General features: G+C 40.0%; 1 protein-coding gene across 1 annotated transcript in view; it reads right to left on the reverse strand.

Moving 5' to 3' along the window:
• Window positions 1–5,697, reverse strand: part of LOC120795426 (protein Daple-like) — a gene marked incomplete at its 5' end in the record, with an annotated part of 43,205 nt that extends 37,508 nt beyond the window's left edge. Inside the window, one exon of the mRNA XM_040137353.1 lies at window positions 5,533–5,697. Within this exon, the coding sequence (XP_039993287.1) occupies window positions 5,533–5,697 (165 nt within the window). The remainder of the gene's footprint in view (window positions 1–5,532) is intronic.
• Between the last annotated feature and the right edge of the window lie 4,803 nt (window positions 5,698–10,500).

The raw sequence follows: 10,500 nt of genomic DNA on the forward strand, positions 1-10,500 counted from the left end.
CCTCTCTCTCTCTCTCTCTCTTTCACACACACACACACGCACACACACACACACACACACACACACACACACACACACACACACACACACACACACACACACACACACACACACACACACACACACACAAAAATATTGCTTTGTCACTGGGGAGATTGGGAAGATTCACTGGACCAGCCTGTGTGTCTGCTGGGACATTATCTAATTAGGAGAAAGCCAACACCTAACCCCAGCTGGATGTGTGAGTGCGTGTTTGTGTGCACAGTGGCTTCAGAAAGTATTCAGACCCCTTCACCTTTTGCTTACTTTATTGTGTTGTAAATTTAATTTTAGATGGAAAAAATTACAATTGTACAATCTATACTCAATGACCCATACTGACAAAGTGAAAACAAGTTTTTATAAATGTTTTCAAATTAATAAAAAATCAAAAACTGAAATGTCTCATAAAGTATTCAGACCTTTAATGCAGTACTTTGTAGAAGCTCCTACAAGCTTTGCAAACCTGGGCAGTTTATCCCATTCTTCCTGGCTGAGCCTCTCAAGCACCATCACACTGGATGTGAGGCATCTCTGACCTACTATTTTCAGGCCTCTCCATAGATGTTATATGGGGTTTAAGTCTAGGCTCTGGCTTGGCAACTCTAGGCCAGTCGGACACTTGTCCCAATGCCACTCCAGCGTTTTCTTGGCTGTATGCTTGGGGTCATTTGCATGCTGACCGGTGGCTGTCACCCCAGTCTCAGGTCTCGTAAGCTCTGGAGCAGGGTCTTCTTCAAGTACCTCTCTGTATTTGGCTGCATTCATTCTTCCCTCAATTCTGACCAGTGTTCCTGTCCCTGCTGCTGAGAAGCCCCCCCCATCATAGCATGCTACCACCACCATGCTTCAATGTAAGGATGGAATTATCCAAGTAATGAGTAGTGCCTGGTGTTCGCCAGACATAGTGTTTGGAGTTCTGCTCAAAGTATTCAATTTTTGTCTCATTAGATCAGAGAATCTTTTTCCTCATGCACTCAAGAGTCCTTTAAATGCTGTTCGGCAAACTCAAGTGGGTTGTCTTATGCCTTTTATTCAAAGTAGTTTCCATCTAGCCTATGTACCATAAAGGCCTGATCGATGGAGTGCTGCTGAAATTGTCGTCCTTCTCGCAGGTTGTCCCATCTGTGCAGAGGACTTCCGAAGCTCTGAGTGACTGTTGGGTTCTTGGTCACCTCCCTGACCAATGCTATAACTCCTTCTTGCCTGGTTAAACAGTTTGGCCAGATGACTACCTCTAGGAAGAGTTCTGGTGGTTCCAAACCTTTCACAATTATTTAGGCCGCTGTGCTCAAAGCTTTAGAACTGGTTTTATATACTTGCCCCAATCTATGTCTTACCAAAATTTTATCACAGGGGTCTACAGAAAGTACCTTCGACTACATGGCTTGTTTTTTGTACTAACATGCAGTATGAATTGTGAGACCGTATATACGCAGGTTCAAGCCATTCAATTTGCCACAGGTGGACTCTAGTAAAGTTCTAGACACATCTCACAGAAAAATTAAGCAAACAGGATGTCTGTGAAGATTGTCAGTCATCCACATCATAATATAGCTGTAAGTGCTATGCAAAGGCAACTGGACTTGCTTGAAGTTCTTGAAGACGTTTCGCATCTCATCTGAAAGGCTTCTCCAGTTCTAACTGACTAGTGGGGAGTTCTAGGTATTTATCCTCTGGTGAGATCAGCAACACTTTTGAGTCATTGAGGTCACATGAGTCGTTCTGTGTGTGGGGGTTTCCGGTATACCGTTGAAGCCTCAACATTGAATTATACCAGAAACCCACACACACAGATCAATACCTACTGTTTGACTCTCACCACCCACTGGAGCACAAACTGTGGGTCATCAGAACCCTACACCATCGGGCTCAGAATGTTCCCACAAGGTCAGAAGGGAAATAGAAGGAACATAAACACATCAAGGAAGCACTTAGAACTTGTGGTTATCCCAAATGGGCCTTTGTCAAAACCACAAAAAGAGGCAGAACAGACAGAGAAGAAGACTTTAATAAAAGAAACAACATTGACATTCCACACGTTGCTGGATTATCTGAAAAACTCAGGAGGATCTTCTACAAACATAACAACCCTGTGCATTTCCAGCCTAATAACACTCTGAGGCAAAATCCTGTCCACCCTAAGGACAAAATACCCAGGCACAAGCAGAACAACGTAGTTTACACAGTCCAATGCACCAAGGAATTCACAGACATGTACACTGGGGAAACTAAACAATCGCTACATAAGTGCATGGAACAACACAAGAGAGCCAGTTCCTCAGGTCAGGACTCAGCCGTTCACCTGCATCTTAAGTACAAAGGACACTCTTTTAAGGACAGTGATGTATGCATTTTGGCCAGAGAAGACCGATGATTTGAAAGAGAAGTGAAAGAAGCCATCTTTGTCAATCTCGAACAACCGTCATTAAAAATTGGAGGTGGTCTGTCAGCCACCTACAATGCAGTTCTAAGTCCATACCCCAGACAGCTGAACACCCATCCACACCAGGACTTATGTGACATCAACAACTCACATGATGGCAGGGTGGGTCAATGACTCACTTGTCACCCTAACGACCCTCAAGGTGTTAGCACCCATCCACACCTTGACTGATGTGATCCTCACAACTCACATGATAACCAAGAGGATCAGCAACTCATGTGGCCTCAACGACTCACAAGTGTAGCTGATCTCACCAGCGGAAAAATACCTGAGACTCCTCACTAGTCAGTTAGAACTGACAAAGCCTTTCGGATGAGAAGCAAAACGTCTTCAAGAACTTGCTCGCATTGCACTTACAGAAAGCAAACAGGATGAAGCTCACCACAATTTGGTGTGCCAAAGCAAAGGGTCTGAATACTTTTGTGAATAAGAAATTTCAGTTTTTTATTTTTGATAAATTTGCAAAAATTTAATTATGGATTAAATCGTGTCAATTGATGGGCAAAAATGGCAATGTTATCCATTTAAAATTAAATCTACAACACAATAAAGTGTTCTGGAGGGGGTCTGAATACTTTCCGAAGCCACTGCATGTGTGTTTTTTTGTTTATGCAGCTGATCCTTAATTAAGTCACATTCTAAAGCTCATAAATCATTGATTTATACTATGAGGTGTGTGCATGCACAAGTGTGTTTTAAGGCCAGGGTATCTGGTATTGCTATCTGGTACTGACTTTGGTCACGAGATTAACCATGGACAGATCAACCCCATACTGCCCAGAATGACCCACTTCATACAGAGTATACGTTCAAGGGATATCAGATCTTCTGAGCCTCACTGAAAAACTATAAACATCTGAAACTATCAAATTAACAACACAGTGCTATTTGTAGGTCACTATGTACAACATTAACTTCCAAACAATGTACAAATAACCAAAAAATCTTCCTAGAGAACCCCATCACAGTGTGGGGTTAGAGCTTAGAGTCAACAGGACATGACTGCAGCTCAGCCATATCAACTGCATCTGAGCTCCTTATCTCTGATTTATACAAAAAACATACTGTATACATGCACACACATTGAAGCAGTTTTCACTATTTCTGTGTGTAATGTAATGTAATACTACAATTTAAGGACAAAAAGAACCACTGTTAAGTCTTATTTCTTCTAACCTGATGTGTAAAATAAAATGACGTTATCCCATTATGGTAAGTAGTAGCACACAGTCAGCCAATTGTTTAAAGTGATACCTCAACCTAAAATCTATATTTTATGAAACACACTCCCTTTTGGGGCAACCTCTATGACGATAATCTTCCAGTCATACTGCAACGGGCCATAGCTTTTATTATTTTATAAGGATCTTTAAAATTGATACAATATATGCTAAGACAACTGATACCCCTCAACTTTTTAAACATAATTTAATTTATTATTGATCTTTTTAAATTAATTTTGTTTGTAAGGGTTAGGGTGCATGGTTGGTTGAGACAAATGCTTTATGGAACCATTTCTGAGATAGGTTTTTTATACCGTTCCCTTTGTACATAAAAATGGATTCTTAAAGTGCTATATTTTCACAGTTGAAAAAAAAATATTTCAAGAAATTCAGAGCCACATCTGCATCCTAATCCATTTCTCTGCTCTTCCTTATTATGATCAGTGTGTTTCAGTGACATTCTGGCCAAACGTTTTACAGCTACAGCATATACTTGTAAGATGGGAATTTTGGGTTTCAACAAACTGTCAGCTTCTAGTTTCCCCACATCAACAGATGTAGAGAATGTATGCAAAGTAGCATATTTTTAAAAAATATACAATAAATTGAATCATGTTTTTTTCCCAAGAAATAATATGGCCAAAGTGAGTAATCACTTTTATAGACCAGTTATTGTTAAAACTTCCTCACAAAACCTTTGTGAATTACGACACACTCCACTTAAAAGGCCATTGATGAACCCAGACAGAGAAGAGTGAGTTAATTTTTCGTGTCAACGGTCAAACGGGGATGACTAGTTTTCAGAGCAACTGAATGCTGCTTATCTTGCTATGTCTTCCTGAGCAAACTGAATAATCACTGGTTCACCAAGGTTGTTTACCATTTCTGGATAATTTAAATCCAGAGTTGATTAATTGAATAGAAAGATGAATTTCTAGTATAATTTTCCTTTATGACAAATATTTTGGAAAGAGTTACTGTGTTTTACAGAAAACCCAACTGCAAACTCTCCTTTGTGAACTGACTCAAATTAGAGAAAATAATAACACATCCAAAACAAAATCTAGGTGTGTAATGTTAGATATTAAAATGTTATATCAAAGTAACAAAATGCGTCACACTGAGCATGACATTTACATGAGATTTCTTTCCAATTATTTGCCCATACTGCGTTACTTCCTGCTACTATAGATCACCGCAGATTATCGATCATCAGGCAAGTACAGCAAGGCTGGCAAGTTCAAGGTTGATCCATACCAATGTATACCATCAGCAATACAATCATGCATGACACACACATGTTGCTGTGGTTTAGGCAGGAATATGAAAGTGTTTGGTGTTTGTGTGTGGTTGCCTGCAGGGCCCCTCATTATTTGTAACATCCAAGCTGAAATTGACATGTCAGAAGACACATACATGACGATGATGGCTAAAACATAACAAATTCCCAAACATACCACACACATACCCCCCTAAGGCAAAGTTAATCAGCTAAAGATATAATATACAGCTGTATCTCCAAAGAGAAAGACACACAGAGACTGAAACCAAGAACAGTTCATTAATATTGGTAAAAATACCATACAGTAGGTGTAATATACAAATTACAGAATATGGCACAATTGATTAGTAGAAAAAAAACTGATTATAATTGTTTTGACTTTTTTGCATCTATAAAAAAGAAAAAGACTCCTGTTGCTGGGATTAATAACTATTAAAACACTGGACTCTGCACTGTAGTTCAGTGTGAGCCATGAGATTGCCGTAGTTTGTGAGCTCACTGTTGGCACTACGTGCAAGTGGGTGTTGTGTGTGTGTATATACCTGGTAATACGTCCTGATGTGTCTGGTGAGAACAGTCAGGTTGTGAAGGCGAAGTGACACATCATTTTTCACATTCTTGTTCAGCCTCTGATTGGTTGGGCTAGGGTCACTATGGAGACACGCAAACACCCCAAGAGCACATAGACTGACGTTATTAGAGGCTTTTTAAGACAAGGATCATTGCACACACACATACACACATGTCCCAGGTCCAGGATAACTTTTGTGCTCGAGAAGGATTTATGCCTACATCAGCACATGAGGCTGTGCCAGACTGATATGCATATGAACAGGGAGTGTGTAATGTGGTCTGGCTGACCTACTCCGACTGTCATGATGTTAGTATTGATGTTGGAGCTCAAATAACCTCTAATGGAAATTAATCTAAATAAAAGAGGCTAGAAAACAGACTTTCACTTTGCTGGAGTTGCAGGTAGAGTGGGTCGTCAACTAACCACTAGGTCAGTGGTTTGATCCCTGCTCCTCCAGTCCACATGTTGAAATGTGTTGGGCAAGATACTGAATCCCAAATTGCCCCCGATGTGTACCTGTGTGTGTGTGTGTGTGTGTGTGTGTGTGTGTGTGTGTGTGTGTGTGTGTGTGTGTGTGTGTGTGTGTGCCTGTCTATACATAGACACTGTATGTATAGAAAAGCGCTGTATTAATTTGCGTGTAGGTTTGTTTTGTTTTTTCAGCTTGATGATGGCCTCCTTCACTTGCATCTCAACACCTCTCTGGACAGCATATTGAGAGTTCCCATGAACAGCTACTGAATGCAAATTCAGCACTTGGAATCAACTCCAGACCTTTTATCTCATTAATTTGTTGTGAAATAAAAAGAGAAAAAGGCCACACCCGGCCATGAAACTGATTAGTAAATTTTCCAATTACTTTTGAGCCCCTGAAAATGAAGCACTATGTGTAAAAATGCCTGTAATTCCTAAACGGTTAATGCAATATTTTTGTTAAACCCCTTTAATTAAAGCTCAAAGTTTACACTTCAATCAAATCTTAATGGCTTTGTCTCAAATCCATTGTGATGGTATACAGAGGCAAAATTACGAAAACTGTGTTACTGTACAAATACTTATGGATTTGATTGTCTATTCCGAAAGGACAGGGAATCTTGAGAAGAGTGTGTAAATCTTAAAACTCCAACTCGGTGTTTCAGTGTATACAAGATAAAAGGAGCTTTTCCAAAATGATGACATAAGCCCAGCAAAGATAGAAGGTTGTATGCCTGTAAAGCAAGACAAACTTTGGTGGCCTCTAATTTTCTCTGTGGTGGTTCATTTTAAATGGCAATATAGCTGGATACACAGCAGACCTGTTGTCATTAACTTGGGTTTAAGTTGATGTTGTTATGTTGTCACTATCATAAAATAAGGATTTATCACTGCAGGACAGCAGCTTAGTAATGACTCCTATTTAAGGTACAGTAGTGTTTGCAGGCTGCAATTAAATAAGTAGTTCATACTTGCTCAGTTGTCTGATATTAAAAAACAAATGTAAATAAGAACTATGTTATGAATTTGGCTGTATTAAATCACAGAACTGAACAAAGGTATATTGGGCTGTCACACTGCAGAGTAACCAACTATATGTTTAGCCTTGTCACAGGCGGCAGCTGTGTGGCAGCAAGGTTTCTGTCATCTAACTTTTTCTGTGACTGCACATTTTAAACATTGATAGCCATACTGTTGTCATTCACCTGTATTTATGTTGACTTCAGACCACGTCACAACCATGTAATTAATTTTTGGATAAAGTTGAATGAGGATGATCTCTTCCCTCACATTATGCCTTGGTTCTCCACAGTTTAACATTAGCTATACTCTACTGATCTACTGGTCTCTGTCACTTTTGCACGCTGTCAAATCCCTCCATTCACAATCCCGACGTTACCATATCTGACCCATGATGTTTATGCCTGCATTCCTTGAGCCACTCAATCACTGGATATAGTTTTTTAATTATCATTGCAAATCTGTCCGTTAAAACACCATCTGTGTGCCCTGCTACTCACCTTTTCAGTGTTTTCCGAATCTGCCTGTTTTTTTTAATTGAGGTAGTCATCACTGAGGAAGATGGTGCTTATTTATGCATTGACAGAAGGCATCTATAGTCGAAGCTCTCAAGTTGCCCCTCGACAAGTCTCCAGTAAATCAGCTCTAAACATAGATCCAGATCTTGGTCTCGAGTTCAAGATCTTGCAACATCAGCTGAAGCTAGACAGCATGAACAGAGAGCACTCAGCCATTGTACTCTCCGTGCCGCAGCTTTCTCTGGCTTCCACCACATCTGCTCTAGTGATTCTTCGTCCGTCCCACAAGCTACGAACATGCCTCCAAGAAAGCACCCTAAAATCTTTCAAGACACTAGCCAGCAAACCGCAAGCACTCTCCAGCACCTATTGGCGGAATGAGGTAAGCCAGCCTCTGCTTCAAGACTGTTGCCCCTCGCCTGTTAAATCTGATCACTGTATGGTTACAGGTGCATATTCAACTATATACTGTACATACGCAGTCATCATTGTCATTTTCTCATCCACTTTTCCTTCATTCCCCATTGTTTTGCACGAGTTGGTTCACAAAATATTTCAGCACACACAAAAAAACTTGAGAATTCACCTATCCCAGCAGCATCTGTTTGGCATTAAGTGGGATTCTAAATTCTACTTTTCAGTCAGATCACACTTCCATTAGCCCTTCGTCTGTTTCTGCAATTTTCTTCTCATAGATTCTCCCCACAATGACTCTGGCAGCTCTCTCTCTAAAGTCCACACTTAGCCACTAGGTACCCCTCTCTCAGATGAGAATATGCTTGGTCCCGCTACTAATCTGGAGTCCCAGATTAGTAGATTAGTAGTACTCTTAACAGTCATAGGATGCAAGTTTTGTTATGTTGTTTGCTATGAAAATGGAGGACACTAGTGAGCAAAGCCATCCTGAGCAGACTATCATGACACCGAAGCACCGAGAAGCAGTGGGTGGAAGTATTTTGGGTTTGCCACCATGTATGGCAAAGCAACTAACAAAGATAAGGCTGTTTGTTGACTTTGTGCAAAGCAGCTGTCCTACACTACAACAACAACAAAATCTGCAGACTCACCTGCTAGCTTGCGACCCAAGTGAGGCGACAGAGGCACCACAGATGAGTAGAGCAACGTCAAATGTACAACAGCGTCTGACTGCCTACTATTCGGCACTCTCAGCTTCAGCAGGCCCCTTTCTAAAGCATATAAAAATGCCATCACCGATAGGACTGCAAGATTTATATGCAAGGATACGTGGCCCATTGGTATTGTTTCGGGAGAGTTCTTTTATTCTTTTTTTTAAACAAGAACATTTTAGTGACACCAAGTTGACTGACCCAGTCAACAAGCCAATCAACATAGTAAATTAAAGTTTAACTAACATCTCAACTCATTTCAGTGCTGACACTTCACCTCTGAACAAAAAAACATCTACAGCTCATCTACCATCCACAATTTCTAGTTTCCATTCAATTTACTCCAACTACTTTTAGCACTTGCGCTTTAGCCAAAACGTCAGCTGAAATCTTTAACTTAATACAGTTGAAGTGGCATTAATGTAGTTTCACTTCAACTGACATTTGAAACTCAATTGATCACTTCCAGTTTAAATTCTTTCAGCACTTTAACATTAACTGATACTTCACTCTGTGCTTACAGTTAAATTTATACTTAAAATTCATTCAGTGCTTACACTTAAACTGAAACTTCAACTTCTTTCAGGAATTGTATCTGACAGAGTATTTCACTTTAACTTCATTCATTATTTCAACTATTTCAAAAATTTTAACCTTAAATTATCAGCAGCAAGCATGCTAAATTTTCTTCAGGAAAATTTAGCTTTTCTAGTTTTATTCCCAGTCAACAACTCAATCAACGCAGTCAACTAAAGATGCCCATATGAAAGATCCCGTATTGTAGAAAGTAAGATTTCCATGTTTGTTTGATTATAAAGCAGGCCTAGGTGCTATATAAAAACTGTGAAAGTATCAAAATGCTCAATCTGGGGTGAATTGCACACAGCCTGTATTCAGAAACCATACCTGTGAACAAGCTGTCAGGACTTCCGTAATTTTGTGATGTCAGGAGTATACAGTCACTGCTCTGTCCAACCTTTTTTTTCAGTTGTTTTACCTTTATTAACAACACAACAACAAGCGGCCATTCCTTCACTGAGCTATCAAGCTACAAGAGATAGAGGTAGAAGTAATGCTGCACAATCCTTGGCATGTCAGGAAGGCAATATATCATTGCACAGCCTTTCCAAGGATAGAGATATTAGAGACCAGTGAATAAAGTTTTTTCATTTTAGCCCGAATTGGACCGACAGTTCGGCTCATTTCAGCATTGACTTACCACTGCTATTTGTATTTACCAGTGAGTTTTACCAAGCTACAGTTGTAGGCTACAATCTGTTACCTGTGGTCGGCCTGGTCATGCGTCACTCAGAGAACAGTTAGCCAGTCGGAATAGAGGCTAAGAGATGGACACAAAATGCCCTGTTCTTGCGTGCCAGAGAGAAGCGTGCAACTATATTGAGATTGTTTTTGGTACTTAAAACCAGAAATATATATTCTTATGGATATCAAAACTTCAAATTTAGCACCAGAAAAGTGTAAAATATAGGACCCTTAAATTGCAGTATTATAGCAAATGCTGTCCCAGTTCAGTATTTATTTTCTTGAAAGGTTAGAGAGAATAATAGGTTTATAGACTGACAGATTTAACAGCTGACTGGTTCTCTGACTGACTGATTTACCAACTGTCTCTGAGTGGCTTTCCTCTAATAGTCCTAATGGCCCTTCCATCCCGACCTCCTCCTCTGTAACCCACTTTCCTATAAACCCCTATAAAATCCTTGTAACCCCCCCAGTCAGCCCAGCCTACATTCAGTGTGTGGCGAACAATAGCATGATTGTTTTTGAAGACAATAA

The sequence above is a fragment of the Xiphias gladius genome, chromosome 10, assembly GCF_016859285.1.
Source record: "Xiphias gladius isolate SHS-SW01 ecotype Sanya breed wild chromosome 10, ASM1685928v1, whole genome shotgun sequence".
Lineage (NCBI taxonomy): Eukaryota > Metazoa > Chordata > Actinopteri > Istiophoriformes > Xiphiidae > Xiphias > Xiphias gladius.